Raw genomic sequence first — 27762 nt, 5'->3', positions numbered from 1 at the left:
AATTTTTTATTCACTTTCCAGGGCGAGTCTCTTTCTTCTCTTCTGGATCAGAGAACCTTCACCGCGTGGAGAAGGTAACATGGGGGACACGCTATGCCATCACCGTCTCCTTCACTTGCAACCCCAGTCACGCGATCTCTGACCCCTCCCTACCCTGAGGCATCAGGGACGATGGAGGACAGTGCTGCCCATGTGCTCAGACGGGCCCTGCAGCAAAGATGGAAACAAAGAAAATTAACAAGCGGAAGGAAATGTTTTTATTAATAATATTCCTAGGTGAACTAGCTTTGATCAAGCATCCTCACCAGCTGCAAAAAAAAACAAGCGGCAGATGAACAAAGCAAAGAATGTGTGGACGGATTTATAACCAACAAACTGATGATACTTGTTTGAGTATCCAGTGAGAAAGCTACGGCACAGGTTTTCTCTATCATTCCACCACTGATGAGGGTAGAATTCCTTTGAATGTACCCCGTTGAAGCTTTACAAAATGTGCCTCTACATTTTGCTGTCAAATTTCAGAAAAGTGCACATGTCCAGCAACATTTCCTCTTTAAATCTTTTACGAAGATTCTGATTTCCACCTACACACCGACTGCCCTACTTCAAAGCCTTTTTAAAATTTCAGCTCAAGACTCTACCAAGAAACTTCTCTGTGATGCCAGACAATAATGATCAAACTTGACAGCGAAAAAGAAAAAGCTCTTACTTTGGCATACCCAGTGCTTGGTAATTGGAGCTTTTTAGAGGTTGTGTTCCTGGTTACTGTGTCTGAATGCAAAGATTTTGTCATCAGTTCTCTCCCCTTTCACATTTCTTCTTTTCTTCCTTTTTGTCACACTTTCATGTTTCATGAAAGATTTTAATATCAGATAAATATAACCTGAGTAAATACCAGGTGACATTTTCAAATGATGATCTCCGTTATTAAGGGAAGAAAACAATTCAAACTAACCTGGTCCTATGAAAACGTAATTACCCCTTAACCTAATAAAGGTCCCACCAATGCCATCACGAATTTTCAATACGTGTCAATGAGTCATTTCCATCACTGGAGGAATGTTGGCATATTCTTTGCAGAGTCGCTCTAATTTTGGCCACATTGGAGAGTTTTCGAGCACAAACAGCCTGTTGAATGAATCATGTCATCATCTGAAAACTGATTTTGGCACTTACTCAGGTTATCTTTGTCTGATACAAAATAAATTGTTTGTATGCTTCCAACGGTTTGGGTTGTTGTTCTTGGTACAGTGGAAAATTGTCATGATTCCTGCAGGTTTTGTTATCATTCATGGGATTGCTTGTGACAATTCTGCAGCTCAAAATGAAACCGATTTAAAGAAGCATATCTTCACTGACTCTCAGGGCCCTAGTTTGTTTCATTGAAGTAAATTGTTTTGTCTGTGTGCCAAGCTTTTTTCAGGTCTTGCTGTTTGAATTAAGTACTGACCTGAGAGAATTCAATGTGCCAATGCCTTGTTTTAGGAGACAGATGTTTTGTTCTACTGTTTTCTTTCAGCAATTATTAAACCATAACACTTGAGTGAACATTTTGTATTTATAAAATCAGCCAATATTACTTGTGTGTATGCCTCCATTCTTATCTGCACTTGAGGAAATAGCTTGATTGATGATCGGTGTGAGAAGTCATCTTCCTTGTCTTTCCTATTTTCCACACAGCTGCTGTGGCAAATGCTTTGTTTCCATTCCCATTTTATTCTTAATAGATTGCGTGGATTGATTTTAGAGTCAGGCTTTGTGTTATTTTTATTTTCGTGACTTTTTTTCCAAGTTCAGAATGTATATTTAGTGAGGTCCACTTTAGGTTTTACAGACTCCTGAGTATAGGAAGCTTACTTAAGTTTATAAACATTTAAAAGGTGATTGTTTGCTTGTCCATGTGTGACATCTCATTTTGCAAATATGAGGACCTCAACACTGAGTCAATGTATGCCAGGACTATTGGAAAATATAAGTAAACGGGATATCTTCTGAGTTACAATTTTCCAAATAAACATAATAATGTGAACACTTATTACACTATTATATACCAAATGAGATAAGCAAACAGGAACCAGGGTAGTTTTCTGTGGCATAGATTTTACAATCATCATTATGACTGCAGCAACTAGGTCTAGATTAATCTCCATGGTAAAAATGTACCCTTGAAAATGATCCAAGTAAGGTGTGCTTCCTACTTGCTTCCCTTTTGTGTTTTGTTTTTTCCTACAACGGTTACAGTGAAACAAACTTAAAATCTCGTTAAACTAATGTACAGAAATTATACATGTTTAATAAATTGATGTGTGCAATGTAAGCACATACATGAAATGAAAGCAAATGGTATAAATAATTTAAAACCTTAATATATGACCTTGATGAAAGATTTACTCCCTTTGCCTCAATAGATGTCCAACCAGAAGTCTTTAAAGGAAAGGCAGAAATTCAGTCCACAAATCTCTGAAGGTTCAGGGTAATGTATTAGACAATGCAGCCCCCTTGAAAAAGAAGGTAATCATTAATAGGAGGCTAGCTCCTTGGTTTAATTCAGAGCTGCGTACTTGAAAGCACAATGTTAGAAATTTGGAGAGAAAATGGCGCTCTACACACCTAAACTTACACAGAGTCATAGCTCTGTTGAGCCATCCATTCCCTTAGCTCTTAGCAGCCATGACTTTATGGAATTCTTCTTAAATAAAATTTATTCTATTAAATAGAAAATCTTTGACATACTCCCGAAAATGATTATTTCATCCTCAGCAAGTGAGACAACATTGGAAATAACTGCAGAACCTGATTTGTGTTTGGACTGTTTTGATCCTGTGAAGCTTCCTGAGTTATCAGAAATATTAGCTTCATCTAAACCTTCAACTTGTATATTATACCCAATCCCAACCAAATTATTTAAGGAAGTGTTCCCTCTGATTACCAGCCCCGTTTTAGATATGATTAATCTATCTTTAGTAACTGGATATGTACCACAGGCTTTTAAGTTAGCTGTAATTAAACCTTTACTTAAGAAACCTTCACTTGATCAAGATGACTTGAAAAATTACAGACCTATATCCAATCTTCCATTCGTATCTAAAATTCTTGAGAAAATAGTTGCTCATCAAATGTGTGAGCATTTACACAGCAATGACCTGTTTGAAGAGTTTCAGTCAGGCTTCAGAGCTCATCATAGCACTGAAACAGCTCTGCTGAAAGTCACTAATGATATTCTTATGGCCTCAGATAATGGACTTGTGTCTGTTCTGGTTCTGCTAGATCTCAGTGCTGCATTTGATACAGTAGATCACAAAATTCTCTTAGAAAGGCTGGAATATGCTGTAGGGATCAGGGGAACAGCGCTAGGCTGGTTTAAGTCTTATCTGTCTGACAGATTCCAGTTTGTTCATGTAAATGATAAATCATCTTTAAACTCCAGGGTTAATTGTGGAGTACCACAGGGTTCAGTATTGGGCCAATTCTCTTTACTATATATATGCTTTCACTAGGTCGAATTATTAGGCAGCATAGAATAAATTTTCACTGTTACACTGATGACACTCAGCTTTACTTACCCATGAATCCTGATGAGCCCAACCAGTTAGATAGACTACAAGCATGTCTTGAAGACATAAAAACTTGGATGACGTTAAATTTTTTGCTTCTAAATTCAGACAAGACAGAAGTTGTCGTCTTTGGACTGGAGTCTTTAAAAAAGAAACTGCTTAGTCAATCACTTAACCTGGATGGTATTAAATTGACCTCAGATAATAAAGTAAAAACCCTTGGTGTTATTTTTGACCAGGACATGTCATTTAAATCCCATATTAAACAGGTTTCTAGGATTTCCTTCTTTCATCTCCGGAACATTGCCGAAATTAGAAATATCCTATCTAGGAGTGACGCTGAAAAACTAGTCCATGCATTTGTTACTTCAAGGCTGGACTATTGTAATTCTTTACTATCAGGATGTCCACAAAATGCAGTTAACAGCCTTCTGCTGATTCAAAATGCTGCAGCAAGAGTTCTGATGAAAATTAATAAGAGAGATCATATTTCTGCTATTTTAGCTTCCCTTCATTGGCTCCCTGTTAAATCCAGAATAGAATTTAAAATTCTCCTCCTCACATATAAAGCCCTTAATGATCTAGCTCCATCATACATCAGAGATCTGATTGTTCCATATGTTCCTAACAGGGCACTTCGTTCTCAGACTGCAGGTTTACTGGTGGTTCCTAGAGTCTCTAGAAATAGAATGGGAGGCAGATCCTTTAGTTGTCAGGCTCCTCTCCTGTGGAACCAGCTCCCAGCTTTAGTCCGTGAGGCAGACACCCTGTCTACTTTTAAGGCTAGGCTTAAAACTTTCCTTTTTGATAAAGCTTATAGTTAGAGTGGCTTAATTTATCCTGAGCTACCTTCCTTATTTTTTACCTCTGTCTTCTTCCCTCCCTGTTGGTTTGAGTAAGGGGGAGTCAGGTTTAGCCTAAACCGGCTCAGTTATGGTTGAGGTGTAAACACACCCTCCATTTCTGCTACCTGTATGACCCCTTCTCTTTTCCAATGGTTATAATCAGTCTGACAGAGAGAGGTATCCCAATCCTTCTGGTTTTTAGTATAACAATGACCATCAGTGGGACCCTTTGTGAGGTGCCTTGAGACGACATTGTTGTAAATAAGCGCCGTTTAACTAAATAATCTGAACTGAAACTATCTGTGTAGTTATGCTGCTATAGGCTTAGGCTGCTGGAGGACATAACGACCACTTTCACCCTCTTCGCTACATTCTCACACTACTCTCCAATTTTGCATTATTTGCTGTTATTTCAGTTTTTAACCTTGTTCTCTCTATTCTCTTCCTAGAAGCTACACCTGGCCTGGCTCTGTGTCTGCCTGTGACACCTTTCTGGAGAGGGGAATCGTCTGAGCTTCTGCTGGCAACAACTTAATTCTCATCCTCTACCGATGATCCACATGGCCCTGTCTTTCAGTGTTTAACCCTTTCTCTCTCCTAGACATGGAAATTGACTGGGCTTTTACTGTAACTAACTGTATGTGCTCTCTTTCAGACTCTAACCTTGAAAACTGGCTCAGAGTTTATAAGTTCTTTCTTTCTAGGTGAAAAGACTAAAGGAGCTAAATCCATTAACATTTACTTTTCCTTCCCATAGAAAGTACTCCTGGATCAGTGCTTCTTTGTTCTCTTTGTGTCTCTGCTCTGTTCTCTCAAACCCCCAGTCGGTCGTGGCAGATGGCCGCTCACACTGAGCCTGGTTCTGGTTCTGCTGGAGGTTTCTTCCTGTTAAAAGGGAATTTTTCCTCTCCGCTGTCGCTACATGCATGCTCAGTATGAGGGATTGCTGCAAAGTCAACGCCAGTGACTGTCCACTGTCTCTACATGCTCATCCGGGAGGAGGGAATGCTGCAAGTCATTGACTGGATGCAATCTGCTGGGTTTCCTTAGATAGAAAAACCTTTTATCCAATTTGAATAAATAACTAACTCTGACTGCACTGTTCAATGGTTAGGATTAATTGGAATGTATGTACCTGACTGTTGTGAAGTGCCTTGAGACAACATGTGTTGTGAATTGGCGCTATATAAATAAAACTGAATTGAATTGAAAAAAACTGAATGTCAAAAGTACTACCTGTCATGAACTTCAGTAATGTTTACCCAGGTACATATAGTGGATATGGAGTCAGGGTAATGAATGACCTCAGAAAACTACCCTAGAAGTTCTGAAACTAACATGAACGTTTGAGGTGGATTTTTGAGGTTGGTTGGTGCAAAATTATTACTGGTTGAATATTCATTCGTTTTCCAGCTTCTGTCCTTAACAGCTTACATATTTTGCTAACTTTAAAATGTATAGCCAGGAAATTGCTGTCTTTGTTTAACAACATATTGAAACCCAGTTTGTGACACTGAAGTCAGTTTGGACTGGCTTTACCCAAGTTAGAAAAGTGTGAATTGTTATATGATCATCTGTTAATGTTTCAATGGCTGAAAATCATGGCATTCTCTCCTGGCTACTAACTGATGCAGCTGAACAGGACACAGGGAGCAGTGCATTTAAAGTCAAATCCATTATTTCCACAAAGTTTGTTACAGCTTTAAAAAAAAAATCAGAATTAATGCTAAAGTTGTCTGAATTTATCTTTTTAATATTAGATATTGAATATAAAATATGGAATTTCATTCATTTCACAGTTTTTTACCCCTGTTCTGGACTTTCCTGTAAATTAGTTTGCTTGTTGTGTTTTTAAACAATAAGAAGGCATTACAGCTGTACAAAACCTTTACAGATCAACATGCAGTGGACAATTTTAAATGGCTGTAGTCTATCCATATTGCTTTAGTACGTCTCGGTCCAAAGCAGCAATACTCTTGCAGTCAGTTCTGAGGAGGAGTGAACCTCACCGCTTTAGCTGACTTAATTTACATAAGCTCGGTTTTGCACCCAGCAGATTATAGGCACACAATAAACTATATGGGCTATATAAAAATTTAAAAGGGGAAGAGATTCAAGTAGTCGAAGCACAACCTTTAACACAGAGTGAACAAAACATGAAGTGTAGTTTTTCCATCTGCTGCATATACTGTACACGACAAGTAGTGCACCAAAAGCAAAATGTCGCTGTTCTCAGGCTTTCGCCAAATAAACTGGATTCATTGGAAGAAGAATGAAGCATTGGTTTACAGCCGCAGAGCGCTATGTTATAAGAGTCCAAATTTATGTGAAAGAGAGTTTCGGACAAGAACCCCTCATGACGACTATTAAATCGAGGTGAAGGGTGAGACCTTGGCGGCCCGATCCCCAGATGCTTAGGCTGGCTCTAGGGATGTGGAATGTCACCTCACTGGGGGGAAAGCAGCCTGAGCTTGTGCGGGAGGTCGAGAGGTATTGACTAGAAATAGTCGGGCTCGCCTCCACGCACAGCATGAGCTCTAGGACCCATCTCCTTGAGAGGGGCTGGACTCTCTTCTACTCTGGAGTGGCTCACAGTGAGAGGCGGCGGGCTGGGGTGGGTTTGCTTGTTGCCGCCCAGCTCAGCCGTCTCGTGTTGGGGTTTACCCCGGTGGATGAGAGGGTCGCATCCCTGCGCCTTTGGGTTGGGGACAGGTCTCTGACTGTCGTTTTGGCCTACGGGCCGAGCGGTAGTGCGGGGCCTTCTTGGCGTCCCTGTCAGGGGTGCTGGACAGTGCCCCTCCCGGGGACTCCATTATTCTGCTGGGGGACTTCAATGCCCACGTGGGAAATGACAGTGACACCTGGAGAGGCGTGATTGGGAGGAATGGCCTCCCCAATCTGAATCCGAGCGGTGTTTCGTTATTGGACTTCTGTGCTAGTCACGGATTGTCCATAATGAACACCATGTTCAAACATAAGGGTGTCCATCAGTGCATTTGGCACCAGGAGACATAGAGTCCGAGTGGACCATGTTCTCTGCATCTATTGTCGATGCTGCTGCCTGTAGCTGCGGCCGTAAAGTCTGCGGTGCCTGTCGCGGCGGCAATCCCCGAACCCGGTGGTGGACACCGGCAGTAAGTGACGCTGTCAAGCTGAAGAAGGAGTCCTATCGGCTGTGGTTGGCTTGTGGAATTCCTGAGGTGGCTGACGGGTACCGTGAGCCCAAGCGTGTCGAGGCCCGGGCGGTGGCAGAGGCAAAAACTCGGGCCTGGGAAGAGTTCAGTGAAGCCATGGAGAAGGACTACTGGTTGGCCTTGAAGCAATTCTGGCAAACCGCCCGCCGCCTCAAGAGGGGGAAGCAGTGCTTCGCCAACACTGTTTACAGTGGGGGTGGGAGGCTGCTGACCTCAACTGGGGACGTTATCGGGCGGTGGAAGGAGTACTTCGAGGATCTCCTCAATCCTGCCGTCACACATTCCCTGGTGGAAACAGTGTCTGGGGACTTGGGGTTGGATTCTTTCATCACCCAAGTCTGAAGTCACCAAGTTGTTTAAAAACCTCCGCGGCGGCAGGGCTTCGGTCCCTGTCCCGGATAAGTGGAAGACTACGAGTACGAGGGTTTCAGACAAGTTTTTACCAAAGTCAGTGTATGAGCTCAGGTAATACCAGGCTTTTCAGAGATGTCGTACACTCAGCAAATGATTCGGTCAAAGCAGATTCTCTGGTTTTCTGGTTTTCTCTGAGACTACATCATATGATTTATGTTATATATCGATATGTTGGGTTCCTACAAGGTGTAAAGCAAACAATTGTTGACTTCCTTCAACTGACTTATCCCATTGCCGTTAATGTCCACATTAATGACTGTGCTAGTTTAACTTCAGAAAAACGAGCACCGTTAAATATTAAGCATGCTCCTTTCCACAGAGAACTGCTTCGCCCTATACTTTCAAAGCATGCCTGTTGGGCTACACTCAGCAGTTTGACTCAGAAGACCACTTGAGAATGTCAGAGCCCACCCTTCCCTGGCATTCCATGCTAATTAAATCCAGCACAAGGGAAGCACAGGCAAAGGAGAATCAAGCAGGTTGTAATTTCTCCTCTTCTTACTTCACAGGTGAGTCGTGTTCATTGTTTACAGAAGGGCCTGGCATCACTGATGTGGCTAACAAGAGAGAGTAGATGGTATGCTACACATTGATACAAGAGCTTGTCAATGCTTGGAGAAGTAAGATGGAGAGTGGTGTCTAAATTTCAAAGCTTGTTGTGTTTGATAGATTTACACTTTCATAGCTCACTTGCAGAGCAAATCCAGACATTATATATATTGGAAAACGTATCCTGTTAAGATGCTTTTAAAACTAGAAACAAACCCAGGGTGAAGGCATAAAAATGGATACTGGCATAAAAAAGGGAAGCAGCAATCATTGTACATGCTGGGATTGCATCATTGGAAAAAGTTTCTAAGAGCGTCAATAGAGTCAGGAAAAAAAAAAAACTAAGTACAGCTTGCTGCTTCCATATGATTTAAGACAGAGAGTTATGAGTGAAGACTCCAAATATTCACAAGTGGAAAATATTTAAGTTGGCTCCATTTCTTACTAAGAGTGGGTGCCAAAGCAAACTAAACCTAACATCAAGTTGGACAATGCTCAGAAAAAACATTTTAAAGGTTGCTCTTTAAAAGGGTAATAAATAGCCTTTCCATATCAGAGCATACATTATTGCATTACATTGTAGGTTGCTAGTTTATCATAAATATATTAGACAGTCATTTACATTATAATGCCCATTGTAATCATATCTCTGATTCCACCTGATAAATTTGAACACAATGCAATTCTGTCTGCTTCTATTTTGTAGTTTGTGCTTGTGGTGTAAAATGCAATGTAAAGGAGCCTTTTGGCTTATTCTGGGATATTTACATTGATAGGTTCATCAGTATGCATTGTTACTTTTTAAATTAATTTACAATTTAATGGTGGTTCTGCTGATCTTTATGGGCTCTCATAGGTACAGAGGGTATAATGCTTAATAAGCAGCAACTTATGGGTCCAATGAGCAGTCACACTGAGCTGGTTTAACTAATCCCTAAGGTCTTGAAATCATTTACCAATAGAAGACAATCAGATTTTTTTCTTTCACAGGGCTCCAATAACAGAACTTTTGCACTTAAAAGTACAATAAGCACTTCAAGATCCACATAAAAAAGCACAATAAAACATGAAAGGGTAAATTAGTTGCAGGTTGTCAAGCTTAAAGCACACCTTCATTCCTGATGCCCCAAATTTGTATTGAAAGGGAGATGGTTGGATATATGCCTCACATCTTAAGCTCGGTAATACCTACCGATGCACAGGAAGCATAGGTAGGTATTAATCATATCCGTTTCAAAAAAATAATAAAATATTTTTAATCAGTCTCAGATTGAACAAAAATGCATCTGTTTGAAGGGTTCTCTTTTTCAGGGACCCTAAATTGCATGCATGGAATTAGAAGAATATGATGAAAATATATTTATTCCCAGAATCACAATAATACTTTAATTGTAAAATTAATGATTATATGACATCTAATCTCTGAAAGAATGAATGATTTAAATGTTAGTCATCACATTAATATGATGATTTATTGATTAACAAAACAAACAAGTAAATTAAGAGTTATAATGTTTAGGTTTTCTTTAATTGATACATACAGATTTAACCTGATCATATTTTCTCTCTCACTCTCTCTCTGGAAAGGTAAACTCACAGTTTATGCACATAGTTTGAATTTTTAAGTACCTGTCAAGAGTCTGAGGGAAAGTTTGGTGAATGGTTTGCGTTTATGCAGCGCTTTTCCAATCAAAACACTTTACACTAGAGTCACATTCACCCACAGACACGCACACATTCATACACTGATACACAGATCAGTAAGCCATTTGAGGTTTGCCTTGCCCAGGGGCACATCGACATGTGGCAGGAGGAAGATGGAATGGAGCCCAGAACTATCACATTGCAGGACAAAGGCAGTTGGAAGCAAGCTGAATGTTTGACTGATCCTTTCTCAGAATCCAAGATCAAAGTTTATGCAATCTTAACAATCATCTTAATGATAGATTAAAGAATGTTCCACCAAATAAGAACAACGCAATATATTTAAATGATTTTTCTTCATTGCATTTTGGACATTCTTAAGAGACTCTTTATGATTGAAAGATTAATTAGTCTGATGTAATATCAGCTGAAGACTTTTACAGCATTCTTCATCAGACTATTTAAGTTTTAAAGTCTAAAACAGAATTCTTACTTTTTTATGACTGTGAATGTTTAATGATGTTGCTCTTAAATGCAGGGACATCTTTTCTTCTCAAACTGGCCACATGTTGGTGTTGATCGTTTGGGCTGTTTTCCTGATAAATCTAGCCACTTGATGATGCATCAAACTGCTTATTAGTTAATAGAGATGTGTCATTCATAGGGGAATGATATGTTTCTACTCTTTCAGTGGGTAGAACCAGCTGTTTGCCACAGTAGAATTTTTACTCCACTTTTAGACTTTATGTTATAGTGTTTCTCTAATCAGTCCCTTGGGCAAAATTAGATAAAGTCAGAAACATACATTACTCCAGTTTCTTTTTCTCTGAGGATAAATCACATAGGCTCAAGGGATGGAGATTTTGTTTCAGCTTCTATGAAAGCAGTCTTGAATTTTTCATGAATCTTCAACATACAAAAAGAATTGGACCATTTCCTGTCTCTTCTCTGACATTGTGTGCCACAGAGAGACTGGCTACAATGAATTTATGCATGGGTTTGGGACATCTGATATACAATATGTGCACACACGTACATGATGCCATCCAAAATATTCACCCACCCCTTGGGACATTTTCCTTGAAAATGTCACAGCTCAAGATTACATTCAGATCATTTTCCTAATGTCAGAAAATCAGAAGTTGTTCTTGTCTCAGTGCTACGTGTGAGGATCACAGCAGACATGTCCAGACATGCATTACGATAGCATCCATTTTCGTCTATCCAAACTGTTCCTCATCTAGATGTTCTTCACTGTACTCTCTTTATACTTTTAACATTTTTAAGCTGAACTTGCATACACAGGCAACATTGTCAATAGTGAACACTTGCCACTTCTCTGAGTCCTTATGTATGTAAACTAAAGATTTGATTAATAAAACAAAAAAATTAAAAACCTACAAATTTATTTCAAATACTAAATGAAAAACAAAATCATGATTCAGGTGCAGCATGAGCCGTAGTGGTAGAGAGCGTGACCCTCAGTCCTCAACGCAGCCATCCTGAGTTCCAGTCCAGACCCTGAGGCCCGAACCCAGAGACCTATGCTGCATGTCTTCTCCCTGTCTCCACCCCACTTCCTGTCTGTCTCCATAGGAAAAATAACTAAAATTAAGGCCACTAATGCTGCAAAAAAAAAGAAACATCATGTTTGAAATACCCCCTAGTACCACCAGAGGGGGTCAATTTGATCCAGCGTCAGAGGAGCCTTTAAACTTAAAAACGTTCATCAACATTTTTAAATGTTCATATAATATTTTGTCAAGACCTGGAGTTGGGGCTCATGTAGATCAACAGCAAATTAAAATGCTATGAGTACAATGTTTAAACCCACAAGTTATTCTAACTTCTTGTGCAGCACTTTGTTGGAAAGCGCTTTATAAATAAAATAATTATTAGTTTTTGATCTGTTCAACCTCTTACAAACAAATAAAAAATTATTTTGTGCTTTTGCTGTCAAAAAATGCTAAATTGAGTAGCGAATGTTCATCTGAATATGACACAGATAATAGATATAAATACAGGTATTTAGTATGCAAATATGCCTAATTAGGCATAATTGGACAAAACTCTGACCACTAGATAGCAGCAAATACCTTCCAACATCATTCTTGGTATGTGTAGAATTTGCATCAAGTGTGTTAGAGGTACACAATAACTTGGCTGCATTGAGAGCAGAAGAGTTTTGAAGTGAAGCCCACTAAACATTTCAAGGGGTTAAGACAAAAACAGTAAAACATCAATCTTCCCCGTTAATTAAACGTCACATTAATACAATGGAATATTAGGGCAATTGTAGATAAAAGAAAGAAAATTGAGGCCTTCAGAAAAAAAAGATTGTAGGAAATAAGTCTGGTAATGGACTTAAAGAGATCTCAAAAATAATTTCAAATCTGCCATTTACGGAAAAATAATCTTAAAGTTGAACACATTTTAAACTGCCAACATGCCCAGATCTGACCTCCCAAGTACGTTCAATCTTAAAGCAGACCACAAGATGCTAAAAGAGGCACCAAACCTCATCAGGGGACCTACAGCAGGCTTTTGCTACTCTTGAATTCTACTGTGTATCAGAGGGTGTTTGAGAAAAATGTGACCCTCTGTCAAAATATTTAAGCTGGATCACAACTGGACCCTGCAACATGACACTGAGAACATACCCGTGAATCCACCAAGGACTGGCTGAGAATAAAGAAACTGAAAGTCCTAGACAGGGTCAAAGCCCAGATCTACAGTACATCATTTTGAGATAATGTGGGGTGACTTAAAACAGACTTTATATGCAAGAAAGCTCTCAACCATCTCACAGATTAAAGTGAGTAGTAGGGCAAACCTTTCTCAGTCTCACTAAAAGTATTTGAGCCAAAGAGGGTAACACTAGCTGTTAAAAACAAATTCTTGAAGTTATGAGGTTGCTCTCTTTAATTGTTTTTAATCGAAGAATTTTTAATTCAGAAAATAATTTAAAATAAAAGTTATTTTAACCCAAAAATTACTTGTTTCATAATCCAGGTCCAATCAACTCTATGTTAGCCTCAACAGTAGAAATTAGTCACTTTAACCCAATTTTTGGCTTAAAACCCTAACTGGGTCAAACCTAAAACCCAAACCTGTTGTGATAAATTAACCCAGACCTGAATCAGTTCTTATTAGACTGCATCAAACAGAGTGCCAAACACTGCAGTCCTCCTCACCTTTTTAGTCACAACCATCAATATCATACATCACCCTCCGCACACCCTGTGACTCAGTATTGCAAAGCCCCTCATGAATGCAGATGTGTAGAAATGAGTCTGCTGAGAGAGTTGACTAACACTAATCAAAGGGCTTTGTGGCTTGTAATGACAGAATGTTAACCACACATAAAGTGTTAGTCTTCACAGCTATCGGGAGTTTTGTTTTTAAGAAATGAAGACCTTCTGACACTGATGGACGTTAAGGTAAGCTAACATAAGGCAATCACAGATCTGCAAATAAGATCATACAATATACACTGTATGGCTGAAAACAATTCCTGTTGTTTCTTTAGCAAAACTATTTGATTAGTTGTATTTTTGTAAGCAACTTTATTGTTTATTATTTCATTTGACAGAGTTATTTCTTCACAATCACCACCAAGATAAGCCTGAAACCAGTCCTGCAGGTTAACCACTGCGTTACTACTCAAGTCGAGTCATTAAAATAACTAAGGCTTCTAATATAGGTAAAATGAAAACATGTCAAACAATATCAGATATATTCCACACTATCAAGCCTCCAGAATATAAAATCAAATCATCAACTTTGTATCTTGGAACCTCAATTGTTGACCCCAAAGGGTCACTTGCAGCAGCTTTCTCTCCGTTGTTGCATTCAAAGGGATGTAAACCTCTTTCTGCTTTTATTTCTGCTTTTATGCTATTTATTTTTATGCTATTTATTTTTATTAGTCTTATGCATGAGCTTACATGTCTTCCACATCGCCTTTGGTAAGGATTTAGAAGGGAAAGGTGATGGGTGTGAGTTTGCAAGTTTACAGCACCTTGCAAAAGTATTCATACCTCTGGAACTGTCCATGTCACATCCGCAGAACTCAGTGTGTTTGGTTGGGATTTTATGTGATGGACCACCACTAAGTGGCACAACATTGTGAAGAGGAGGAAAATGGATACATGGTTTTTGACACTTTTTATATAAAAGACTTATATATAAAAGCATCTTTTGGAGTATGCCATTACCAGTTTTACAAATCTGACTGAAATGTGTGTCCATTGCTCTTTGCAAAATAGCTCAAGCTCAGTTAGATTACATAGGCAGAGTCTGGACAACAATTTCTAAGTCCTTGTCATTAATTTTCAAATAGATTAAGCTCTGTGCTTTACATTTTCCATTCAAATAAATGATATATGAAATTTATTGTATTTTAGCTCTTGCTGTATGTTTAGGATCATTGTTCTGTAGGAAGGTGAACCATTGCCTCAGTCTGATGCCTTTTTCTGTCTCGAGCAGGTTTTCTTCAATGCTTGCTGTGTTTTTACCTTCATCCATCTTCCTATCAACTCTCTAAAGCTTCTATGTCCATGAAAAAGGAAAAGCATTCCCACAGCACAGCCACCATATTTCATAGAGGGGATGGTGTCTTTAGGTTTGTTTGCAGTGTTGGTGTTCATAAGGTTTACCATCTAGGTTATAAAGTTCAGTTTTGTTCTCATCTGACCAAAGCATCTTCTTCAACCTGTCAGCTGGGTCCTATATGACAAACTGCAAATATGCCGTGGGGCCGTATTCTTTACATTTTCTGGCGGAATAAACAGATCTTTGTGAGATGCTCAAAGAAGTGCTGTCTAAGAAGTGCTGCATTTATATTGAGATTAAATTATTTGCTAATGGGCTCTATTAATAATGAGGAGACCTCTAAAGGTAATTGACAGTACTAGATTTTATCTAGAGGCATCAGAGTAAAATTGGCTAATTACAAATACATGGCACCTTTTAGGTTTGATTTGGTAAAAATATTCAAAACCATGCATCTTTGTCTTTCCACCTCACAATTTGTGACGTTTTACTTTCATGACTCACCTGTGTTTGAGTTTTGAGTTTCTTGTCAGTTTCTCTGCACTTTCCTGTTCATGTTCTCTAGTTGCAGTTATTTTGGTTCATTCATTGTAGATTAGTTTTTTTGCTTATTCATGTGATATTTTTGTTGCTTTCCCTGGACGTCTCAGTGTTTCCACTCATCTGTGTTAATTAGCCTCCCTCCTTCAGTTGCTCTGCATTTCCCTGCCACCTGCTGCTCCACATTTCATCTGATTAACTCTTCTTGTTCAGTGGTAATTTCTCTACCCTGCCTCTGTATTTATACTGGTTTTCATTGCTTTTCAATCCTACTGTTGACTACCCGTGCAACGTCAATGTTGTCATGACCGGCTCATCGCCCATGTTCCATGTTCTTTATTTTCTGTTGTAAGTAATTTCAGTTCTATTATTAAATATTCAATTCACCTGCAGCTCCCGTGCTCCTGCTTGCACGAAGGTCATACAAAATCGCAGCTCAACATAACATGTACTGGTTAAATCCCAGTGAAATAATGAACGTTTTTGATTTTAAAATGGTAAAATGTGAAAACAATTCAAGTGGTATGAATTCTTTTGCAAGGCACTGTAGATAGTAAATTATCCTGAGTCTCAGTTTCTCAAAATTCTCGTTATGTTCAATTAGACTTCTTTATTTCACTGTTATTAAGCAGTTTTGGTACTGACAGTGTTTACACTGCACAACTGTACCACTCCAGATCACTGGACAAACAAAAACATTTCCAGAACGCACGTTTAGGACATAACTGACAGCACTTGTGTTCCCTCCCATATCATCTTGCCCTGGCTGGTGAACCATATGTCCTACCCCATCTTCTCATTTTGAATTCTAACCCTAATCCAAGTCACTTTTACAAAATGTGTTTGACACAATCAATGAAAAATTTGGTGAGATGTAGAACAATGCATCTGGTTGCTATAGTGTGATTTTACACCATAAAGTAAGAAAAATTATTACATTATTGTGAAATGGAAAGAAAATACATGTCTTTCAAAATTAATGAGAAATTAAACTATAAAAATTCTCAGATGAGTCCTTTAAACTTTTTGGCTGCCATGCAAAACACTATGGTGGAAAACTAACACTGTGTCATAATGTTTTCCTTCAGAATAGAAATTGGTCAAAGTTGATAGAAAGATGGATGGAACATGGTTCACCTTCCAGCAGGGAAACAAACCTAAACAGCCAGAGATACAATAGAATGGTTTAGATCAAAGCATTAAAATGGCCCAGTCAAAGTCCTGACCCAGATCTAACAGAGTCTGTGGCAAGACTTAAAATTGCTCTTCACAAATGCTCTCCATCACATCTAACTGAGCTTAAGCTATTTGGCAACGAAGAATGGGCAAAAACTTTAGATGAGCAAAGGTGGGGTTTTTTTTCTTCACAATTATGCACTGCTGTGTTTTGATATATCGCATAAAACACAAGGAAAAATATTCAGGTTGGTGGTTGTGACAGGAACAAATGTAAACACGTTTAAGAGGTGTGAATATTTATGGAAGGCTGTAGTTTTTTAGGTGCATACTTTAATCTTTTGCACACATCGCCAACTAATTAATGCGTGCTGCTTACAAAGATGAAAGCCAAACTTTCACTCTTTGCGCCAGGATGCGTCCCTTTTTTATTCGAGTAGGATCGGTGTAAAACTACCAACCTACAGCATTTCTTCTTCCAGGAGACGTTTCCTCTACAAAAGAAGTCACCTGAGCGTCCCCATGACCAGTGTCTCAGAGTTGAACTCGTACTGGTTGCTGGAGGACCCCGACTTGCCCCAGGAGTGCAGACTGGGCGGCCGATGCTTGAACGACGACGTGTACTTATAGAAGCTCTTGTGTCTGTTCTTCAGGTACTCTCTATAGTTCTTGGTGAGCAGCGTGTAGAGGAAGGGGTTGATGCAGCTGTTGCTGTAAGTGAGACTCGCCACCAGGTAGTTGATGCAGGTGTGCGTCTGCGAGGCCAAGCTCAGCGGCTTGGTGTGGTACAGTGGCAGCAGCTGCCAGATCCAAAAAGGCAGGAAGCACGCCCAGAACACAAGCACAATGGTGAAGATCATGATGAGCACCTTCTGCTTCGGAGAACGCTTCCCGCCTTTGCTGATTACCGCGTTGCGCTGGGATTCCAGATAAGTGCGGGCCAAGCGCACGTACAGGTAACCGATGATGAGCCCCGGGGCCATGATGCTGGTGCCGAACAGGACCGTCACATACACCTTATAAGCCAGAGGCGCCCACGTGGGTGCGCACATCCTCTTTACGCCCTCGTCTGGCGTCTTCTTGGTTGTCTGAGCCACCATGATCATCATCGGCGCTGTGAGTACCAGGGACAGCAGCCACACACCCCACGCCAGAGCCTTGCGGTAGCTTTTGGAGCGCCGCACCGTTTCCAGAGGCTGCGTAACGGCCAAATAGCGCTCCGAGCACATGACGGTGAGGGTGAAGATGCTGGCATGCATGGTGAGGAGATCCAGGCTGAGCAGGATCCGGCAACCCACATCCCCGAAGTACCAGTCCTTCAGGAAGTATGTGGACACCACGAAGGGTATGGTAGAGAGGTACAGGAGGTCCGCCAGTGCCAGGTTAATGATGGAGATGTACATGGAGGTGGCGAAGCGGATGGAGTGGCACATCACCACAAGAGTGTAAACATTCCCGGACACTCCGATTATGTAGACTACGGACAAAAGCGTCCCGAAAGTGGAGGTGATGACGAGCTCGTGGTCCACAGCTCCGAGCGAACCGCCACCTCCAGCTCCGCCGAGCCGCGGAGTTAGAGATCTATTGTTCATCACGCTCTGTGCCGCTCCTGTTCGGCTCCGTCCGCTCTTATCGCTACTGAAGGAGTTTAGGTAAAGCGCGCACCTTTGCACGGCTGGTGTTTCTGCTTGTCCTGTTCTGCGCCCCAGCCCGCTGCTTTCCGCTCCTGACGTCACCCTTGAAACACCAACACCCCTTATATTATACCGACAATGTACAGACGTAGCCTGCATAATCTCCTTTTTCAGCTGAAGGAATAACCACTTATGATTTCCCGATGGAGAAAATGATTTGCAACATTAAGCTGTCTTTACGCAAAGAACGGTCAGACATTCAAACTTAAGTTAGAAAAGTGCACAGCAGAACCAAAAATTTCAAAAAAAGAACACAAAAAGGAACTGATTTTACGCACAGTTCAAGCGGCGGCGGTTCACTACATAGAACGGGTTTTCATTGAGTCTCTTTAGAAGATTAAATTCACATTTAAAATCTTTTCCCCTCTCGTCATTTTTCCTCGCCGCACACACTCATTCAGGTCCTTCTCAAAATATTAGCATAGTGTGATAAAGTTAATTATTTTCCATAATGTAATGATGAAAATTTAACATTCATATATTTTAGATTCATTGCACACTAACTGAAATATTTCAAGTCTTTTATTGTCTTAATACGGATGATTTTGGCATACAGCTCATGAAAACCCAAAATTCCTATCTCACAAAATTAGCATATTTCATCCGACCAATAAAAGAAAAGTGTTTTTAATACAAAAAACGTCAACCTTCAAATAATCATGTACAGTTATGCACTCAATACTTGGTCGGGAATCCTTTTGCAGAAATGACTGCTTCAATGCGGCGTGGCATGGAGGCAATCAGCCTGTGGCACTGCTGAGGTCTTATGGAGGCCCAGGATGCTTCGATAGCGGCCTTTAGCTCATCCAGAGTGTTGGGTCTTGAGTCTCTCAACGTTCTCTTCACAATATCCCACAGATTCTCTATGGGGTTCAGGTCAGGAGAGTTGGCAGGCCAATTGAGCACAGTGATACCATGGTCAGTAAACCATTTACCAGTGGTTTTGGCACTGTGAGCAGGTGCCAGGTCGTGCTGAAAAATGAAATCTTCATCTCCATAAAGCTTTTCAGCAGATGGAAGCATGAAGTGCTCCAAAATCTCCTGATAGCTAGCTGCATTGACCCTGCCCTTGATAAAACACAGTGGACCAACACCAGCAGCTGACACGGCACCCCAGACCATCACTGACTGTGGGTACTTGACACTGGACTTCTGGCATTTTGGCATTTCCTTCTCCCCAGTCTTCCTCCAGACTCTGGCACCTTGATTTCCGAATGACATGCAGAATTTGCTTTCATCCGAAAAAAGTACTTTGGACCACTGAGCAACAGTCCAGTGCTGCTTCTCTGTAGCCCAGGTCAGGCGCTTCTGCCGCTGTTTCTGGTTCAAAAGTGGCTTGACCTGGGGAATGCGGCACCTGTAGCCCATTTCCTGCACACGCCTGTACACGGTGGCTCTGGATGTTTCTACTCCAGACTCAGTCCACTGCTTCCGCAGGTCCCCCAAGGTCTGGAATCGGCCCTTTTCCACAATCTTCCTCAGGGTCCGGTCACCTCTTCTCGTTGTGCAGCGTTTTCTGCCACACTTTTTCCTTCCCACAGACTTCCCACTGAGGTGCCTTGATACAGCACTCTGGGAACAGCCTATTCGTTCAGAAATTTCTTTCTGTGTCTTACCCTCTTGCTTGAGGGTGTCAATAGTGGCCTTCTGGACAGCAGTCAGGTCAGCAGTCTTACCCATGATTGGGGTTTTGAGTGATGAACCAGGCTGGGAGTTTTAAAGGCCTCAGGAATCTTTTGCAGGTGTTTAGAGTTAACTCGTTGATTCAGATGATTAGGTTCATAGCTCGTTTAGAGACCCTTTTAATGATATGCTAATTTTGTGAGATAGGAATTTTGGGTTTTCATGAGCTGTATGCCAAAATCATCCGTATTAAGACAATAAAAGACCTGAAATATTTCAGTTAGTGTGCAATGAATCTAAAATATATGAATGTTAAATTTTCATCATTACATTATGGAAAATAATGAACTTTATCACAATATGCTAATATTTTGAGAAGGACCTGCATATATACACACCCCACTCAAAAACCTGAATAATATACAATTAGAACAGATAACCACAAAAAAGGGGGATAAAACAAGATTTAAAAGGAGGTAAAAACTTTGGCTTCCTCCCACGCTTTAAACAAATGCATGTTAGGTTGCTGGATTCTCTAAATTGCACTTTGATATAAGTATGTACGTGTATGGTTCATTGTCATGTCCATGATGTACCCCACCTCTTGCCCACATACTGTTGGAAATAGACACCAACCCCTCCAAACGAGTCTGAAAGGATTAGACTGGTACAGGAAACAGACTCAGCTTTAAACATAGATCACACATCTTCTGTAGGGTTTAGGGCGAGGACATTTGAGAGGTTTAATGTTAGACTGCTTTATTTATTCCAAAACTGGAACACTGGAAAACTTACAAACACATAATTGTGTTACTGTGTCAACCATCAACCTGATAATTTAAAGACAAGTTGAAGAATATGGAGGTAGCCCTCGTCTTTTATAATTCTACCCACTTTGTGTTATTCACCTGCTGGTAGGAGAAAACCCCACACCATGCTTGAAAGATGGTACATTTTGGATTGGCCAACCTGTCCACAGTATCGACTTCAACACCACCGAACTCTTGTGGAATTAGCATGATGGTGATGCTTGTGCCAATGTCCCCAATACAAACACGTCATTTAGTATTTGCAGGTTAGATCGCTTTGTTCTCACTCTTTTCCACTGCTTTATAGAAGAGTTTTGTTTTTGGACAGCCTGCAATTTCTGCGCTCTGACTCTCAGATAAATTAATAAATTCTTTTTATTTTCTTAATTTAAATTCCAGCCTCATCTGTAACACATCGTCTTTGTTCTCATCAATATTTGACCTGCTATCCTTTATCCTCCCTTGTCTTCCCACATTATGGAATAGCCAAGTAGTCATGAGGCAGTAACATTTCCCTAGACAGACAAAAGTGTCCTCAGACTAATCTGTCCATAGGTGACTGAGCACAATCCTTTGCAGCCACCCTGAAAGTTAAAAGAGGGCACTCCGATACGTGCAGGAGTCAGAACCTCACAGTTGAGTCATACTGGACTACAGGGGGGAGTGGGAAAATCCAGTCACATATAAAACATCAGTAAAACACCAGAATGATATTGATATATACTTCTTTGGGTTCACTATTATCATTTTCACCTATTTATGGTTGCTAATTGATTAAAAACCTAAATACACAGTCAACTTAATTATGTTTGCAATTTGACAACATTTGCTGAAGTTTGTGTCCAGCAAAATGATCATGCTCATGTTCTCTGCATACTAGGGATGATACATCCAGCTCCTGAGACGAGATAAGACAATATGATATTATTGATACATGATATTAGGTTTACTGAGCGAGACAAGATTTTAGCAGTAAAGTGAGTTTAGAGGTCTATTGAAGAAAGTGTTCTGGAGATGAATTGGTTTAATGTGATTATGGATCCTCTGGGGAGACTATTGATGGAGGCTTGAGAGGAGGGGACTCAGAGGAATTGACTTTTCCCAAGCCAAGTTAAGACCCCAAGAGGAGAGTGAATAGAAATAAAGAATGCGATCAGGAAGTAGGGAATGATGGATGAGGGTAATGAGATAAATAGGAGGAAGAGATGAGGGAAGATATAATGCCCACAAGAGGAAATGGGAGGGTATAACTGAAAGAACCTGATAATCTGTGAAGGATGGATGAACTGGGTAAAGGTGGAATGCTGGGTTATTGGAGGTGTGGTTGAGGCGTGGCCATGCTCCTGAACCTAAGTTAACATATAAACTTCCTTTGCAGTCATGTTGTAAAACTGTGCTGTTAAAGGCTAGTAATTCATAGCTTAGATCAGTGGTTCTCAACCTTTCAGAACAAAAATCTCAGTAAATACATTTTTTAATATAGACAGATGTTTTTAAACAATAGTAAAACATGACTTGGAAAAGAGAAAAGAAAAAGATTGTATCCACTGGCACTGGTTGAGTGGTTCAAGATTGGTGTGTAGTTATGCTCAGAAGTTGATTTTTGTTAGAAGTTAGAAAAATGAACAGAAACATCTCTAGAGATCAAAGTGGGAAAGCCATGTAATTTCTTTTTGGAGTGTACTCATATGAGTATTTCAGATACAGTGGCTCTCTAAAGTTTAAAGTTTTTGTGATTCAAAACACTCAGACGATGATAAATCATTAAAAAAAAATGTTTTCCATCTTTAATGTCTTTATCCTGTACTATTCAACTGAAAAACAAATATTTTAGAGGGAAGACTATGAAAAATAAAACAGCTGCAATAAGTGTGCACACCCTAGTTATAGTGAATCTGATTAACTATGATCAAAGTGCAGCTGTACTTGATGGATTTTCTTGACATTTGCCACAAAGGGTCAAAAATATCTCTTCATACAAAGGTATCAGTCAGGGGAAGGGTACCAGAAATAATCCCCAAAATTTTATACGCAACAAGACACAGTAAAAACAGACATCAATAATTGGAGAAAATATCTAACACAGCAGTGGCACTGGAGAGTGTAGAGCAGCGCATCTGTAAAAAATGGGGGAGCGAATTGGCAAAAAGCCAAATTGACCCAGAATTTTCTGACTTGTTTCCGTTCAGCCTTCTGTTCTTGCCTTGCACCTTGTCTTACTTTGGTATACATGCTTTGTAGCAAGTTATTACTATTACTCTTGTTATTACTATTACTCTTTGCCTGTTTGTTTCCTGTGATCTCTCACATCAGGTGTCATTTTTGATTAGTGTTTATTGAACCTCCTACCTTACAGTCTTTTATCAGCCACAATAAACTCGGAAAACCCTTGCAAGCACCTACAGTTCTGCAGTTTATTTCAATTGCAGGAAGGAGAATCAGTTCTACTTATTTAAACACTTTCATTTTTATGAAAACCAAACTTATCCCCCACTGACTGACAGAAGCTCTGTGAACAGTAAGAGAATTCAGCACTGTTATTCTAATCTGCCAGAAAAGAGAAACTTCGCCAGATGTATGATCATGCATTACTTTCAGTGTTTTTGCAGCATCTGTCACAGATAGACATACACTGTTTGATGCATTATTTACAAGGTGCTTCATATTCTGAGGGAGACAACAGGGAAGTGTGTAGTTTGTTAATCAATCAGCAGCAAATTCATTTAGTCTTAGAACAAACTAGAACCTGGACTGAAATAATTTCTGTGTATTTATGGATTATACAACCTTAGAGTTTGTGGGCTTATATTTTTATGTTAACTCTGTCTGTGCCACAGTCAAGAGAAATCCAAAGTGTAAATATTGTTGTGTTTATTCTGGGTACATGTTCAGTCTGCGAGCTTGGTTTCCATAGTGAACACAAGCGATTGTGTGCAAACAGCTATAGTAACAAAAATAGGAAAAACAGCGGAGTAATCCAGCTTTACACTATGGTGCTTACATCTCTTCCATTTTTCTGAGGGCAGTCAGACATAAATCATCAGTAATTTTACCACTTGACCCCATTTTACACCAGCTTGAACTTTTAAAAATAGTTTCTAATAATAATAATAGCATGTTCACCAGGTGTAGTTTGCAGTTCAGTGAAGACTACAGTTCTTTAAATTTATGTGCTGTATTTTTACAAAAAAATAATATTGTCAGTGTATGACTGATTTACAATTACTTTAAACCTTCTGCTGAAATTAAGCACCTGAAACATCTTGGACAGCTTGCAAACTGAGACTGAACAGAGACAGGATGTCATCCCCACTCAGAAACAACGACCAGCTCTAAAAACTGATGGTTGATGAGGTCTTTACTGGCAGCATAGTTGGAGAGCTAGACAAAATATGTAAATGACCTAAGTACTTTCCAAGTACAGCTCAAAAAATTGGAATGTTGTGAAAAAGTTCAATATTTGTTATCACTCATTTCAGAAAGTGAAACTCATATTCTTTCTAGATTCATTAGATGTATAAGGAAGCAAAGTGTTAGGAAAAAGTGTAGTAGGAAAATGTGCACCAACAACAGGGATAACAGCAGCCTTGAGAGGTCAAACTGAGGCTGGAGGCAACGCATCATGAGCCACTATGCATAGTTGAATCCTACATATCTTCTACAAATGTTGAATTCCTCTTTTCAAGCAATTCCTGAACCAGAGACATCAGAAGCGTCTCGCCTGAGGAAAGGACAAGAAGAACTAAACTGTTGCTCAGAGGTCAAAAGTCTTCTTTTTATTTTTATTTATTTTTATTGGCTCAGTTATTTTATTTCGAAATCAAGAACCCAGAGTCTGGATGAGGAATGGCAAGGCACAGAATCCATGTGGCTTGAAGTCCACTGTGAGGTTTCCACAGTCAGTGATGGTTTGGGGTTTCATGTCATCTGCTGGTGTTGGTCCACTATGTTTTCTGAGGTCCACAGTCAACACAACCATCTACCAGGAAATTATGGAGCACTTCATGCTTCTTTCTGCTGACAAGCTTTATGAAGATGCAGATTTCCTTTTCCAGCAGGACTTGGTTCTGCACACACTGCCAACGATACCAAAAGATGGTACAGTGACCATGGTGTAACTGTACTTGTGCCAGCGAAATGGCCTGACCTTAACCTCATAGAGAATATATATTGTCAAGAGGAAGATGAGAGACACCAGACCCAGCAATGCAAATGACCTGAAGACTGCTATCAAAAAAATCTGGGCTTCCATTACACCTCAGCAGAACCACAGGCTGATTGTCACAACTAAACAGAAAAATAATGCTCAGTGAGCTGTATAAAATGAGCACACAATTATACACATCACTTTAATACATTTTCTTGATAATTTAAAACCCTAATACAAAAGACTCAAGAAAAATTTTTTCAAAGAGTGGTTTGGAATTGTCTGAAGTGGCTTAATGTGAAGTTACAGTATTAGTAATACAGTTAGGTGCAATAATATTCAAAGACCTGGCAGATTTAAAATTATTCTTTGACCAACTAGTTTTTTTCTAATAGGAAACAAGAAAAACATCTCTGCAGATAATACAGCTTTGTGAACAAACCATTTTTTTCAAAAATGTATCTGGTTTTCGCATAAATGACATGCTTAAAATTTTTCTTACCCTTCTCAATAATCAGTGGAAAAAAGCTTTATTTGCATTTAGGCACTCAGACCTGTTTTATAATTGCTGACCAGTTTTTTGCATGTTTCCTCTGGCATGTTGACCATTGCTTATTTGGAGATGAGTTTCAAATCTTTGAGATTGGAAGGCCTCCTTAATCTTTAGCCAAATCCTCAGGTTCTCTATCTATTCAAGTTGGGACTCTGGCTGGGCCACTTCAAAATGGCAATATTACTCCCAGTCAGAAAAAACATGCTAAAATTTGAAATGGCTTTAAACCTAAATCTGCCAGGAGTATGAATACATTTTTAGAAACCCTCAGAGTGGTGGGAGGCAGCTAGAGAGACAGGTCTCCTGTAATTTAGCTGATTTTAGCTTTATAAAACAACACAACCTGAAATGTTAATATCTGTGGTATCCACCTGTTTATTAGCAGAAATTAAAATTCAAAAAACTTACTCTACTCCACTGGTGGACTTAAAGTGAATTGATTAGTCACGACTGGTACAGTGGGATAAACCTTAGCATAGTAACATGGGCGTGCCTTGGCTGGGAAAACAGGATCAGGTGTAACAACATCTTTGAAAAATAAAGTAGATGTTTAATATCCACTAATAAAGAATTGTATCACACTGATATGTACTAGAAGTCCACCGCCTTGAAGATTCTTAACTTTCCTACAAAAAACTGCGATATGAAGTCTTACAGGTACGATAACTAATACTGATAATGACTGCAAAGAACCTCACGCTGAAAACTGAAAACTATTTGGTTTATTTTTCTAACCCAGTTCCTGTTTCAAATATGGACCAATCACACCTAATATGCTGGGTTCGACCCAGGTTTTCAATCCACAAAAAAGGGTTAACGTGACTAATGTCTACGTTTAATGCTATCACAACAATGGGATGAAAATAATGACCCATAACAGGGACTAATCTTTCAGCAGATGATGCTGTTAACTTAGGTCTACACTTCATCCTGCAACACCTCAACCGTCCAGGGACGTACGCCAGGATCCTGTTTGTAGACTTCAGCTCGGCCTTCAGCACCATCATACCAGACATCCTCCACCAGAAGCTCACCCAGCTCAACGTCCCAGCCTCCATCTGTCAGTGGATCAACAGCTTCCTGACGGACCAACAGCAGCAGGTGAGACTGGGGAGCATCTTCTCCCGATCCAGATCAATAAGTACTGGTGCCCCCCAGGGTGTGTTCTATCCCCACTCCTCTTCTCTCTGTACACAAATGACTGCACCTCATCGGACTCGTCCGTGAAACTCCTGAAGTTTGCAGACGACACCACTGTAATTGGATTGATCCAGGACGGTGATGAGTTTACATACAGACAGCAGGTGGATCGGCTGGTATACTGGTGTTGTCAGAACTACCTTGAACTCAACCCACTCCAGACTGTGGAAATGGTGGTGGACTTTTGGAGAACACCACCCCCATACACCCCCCTCACCATCCTCAACAATACTGTATCGGCCGTGGACCACTGCAGAGAGAATAATCAGGGCTGACCTTCCCTCCATCCAGGACTTATACATGTCTAGGGTCCAGTAAAGAGCTGCTAAAATCTCTGCAGACCCCACACACCCTGCACATAAACTGTTCAGAGCTATACCTTCAGGCCGCCGCTACAGAGCACTGTTCGCTAAAACCAGCCGCCACAGAGACAGTTTCTTCCCCCAGGCTGTTTCTCTGTTGAACATTCAATAGAGTACAAAACAACAGCATACAGATGTTGCAAATGCACCTTTTTATTACATATGTGTATATTGTACATTGTAAATATGTATATTGTGTAATACAAAAACAAAACCAAAGAGCAAAGAGTACCGGAGTCAAATTCCTTGTTTGTATGTACAAACTTGGCAATAAAGCTGATTCTGATTCTAATATCCGAGCCATCCATCCATCCATCCATCCATCCATCCATCCATCCATGCATCCATCCATCCATCCATCCATCCATCCATCCATCCATCCATCCATCCATCCATCCATCGCATATGTGGGGGATTATCTAAGGGTAACCCTGGGAACCAACCCACCCTAAAGGAAACATGTTCTCTAATGTGAACTAAATTTATCAACAACATCCACTGAGATTAACATTATTATACAGCACTATTTGTACCAAACTATTTCAAATGTTATGCTGTCAAAGAGGTTTGTTGTGGTCTGATCAGGATATTATCTAGTTAAATGGAGTATAAATGGAGAATGAAAAGGCTTAACAACGTGGTTCTGACCAAACGACCATCCCAACATAAAACCCAGCATTTGGGTTAAAGAAATAATCTAGCAGCTTTTAGAGTATAGGAAAAAAATCCAGCATCACACTTCACATTAAACCTCCCCTTTATCATTATAACTCTATTGCAATAATGTTCATTAGTCAATTTGAGAATTGAAGTATCCTGTCTATCACATGTTTGTTTTCTGAAACTAAATCTCTAATTTGGTTGCATTCCAAAGCCCCAGTGAAATCAAATGACAGCAACCCCC

General features: G+C 40.0%; 2 protein-coding genes across 4 annotated transcripts in view; one reads left to right on the top strand and one right to left on the bottom strand.

Annotated features, from left to right (window-relative positions):
* The window catches only part of uts2r2 (urotensin-2 receptor 2), a 39185-nt gene extending 37606 nt beyond the window's left edge, over positions 1-1579 (top strand). Inside the window, exon 9 of the mRNA XM_047376789.1 lies at positions 22-1579. Within this exon, the coding sequence (XP_047232745.1) occupies positions 22-158 (137 nt within the window). The 3' untranslated portion in view covers positions 159-1579. The remainder of the gene's footprint in view (positions 1-21) is intronic.
* On the bottom strand, positions 73-18468 carry LOC124875023 (urotensin-2 receptor). Of its 3 annotated transcripts, none has more exons than XM_047376788.1 (2): positions 16936-18468; positions 73-207 (listed from the first exon to the last, which is right to left on the bottom strand). In XM_047376788.1, the coding sequence occupies exon 1, from the start codon at positions 18261-18263 to the stop codon at positions 16977-16979; it is 1287 nt and encodes a 428-aa protein (XP_047232744.1). In that variant the 5' UTR covers positions 18264-18468; the 3' UTR covers positions 73-207; positions 16936-16976. The 3 variants fall into 3 exon arrangements, with proteins under 3 accessions (XP_047232744.1, XP_047232743.1, XP_047232742.1); XM_047376787.1 differs by having other exon boundaries at positions 82-207; positions 16932-18468; XM_047376786.1 differs by having other exon boundaries at positions 103-207; positions 16981-18468.
* Between the last annotated feature and the right edge of the window lie 9294 nt (positions 18469-27762).

This window comes from Girardinichthys multiradiatus, chromosome 10 (assembly GCF_021462225.1).
Source record: "Girardinichthys multiradiatus isolate DD_20200921_A chromosome 10, DD_fGirMul_XY1, whole genome shotgun sequence".
Lineage (NCBI taxonomy): Eukaryota > Metazoa > Chordata > Actinopteri > Cyprinodontiformes > Goodeidae > Girardinichthys > Girardinichthys multiradiatus.
The sequence above is the reverse complement of the archived record's forward strand: the minus strand, read 5'-3'. Positions and strand labels throughout refer to the sequence as shown.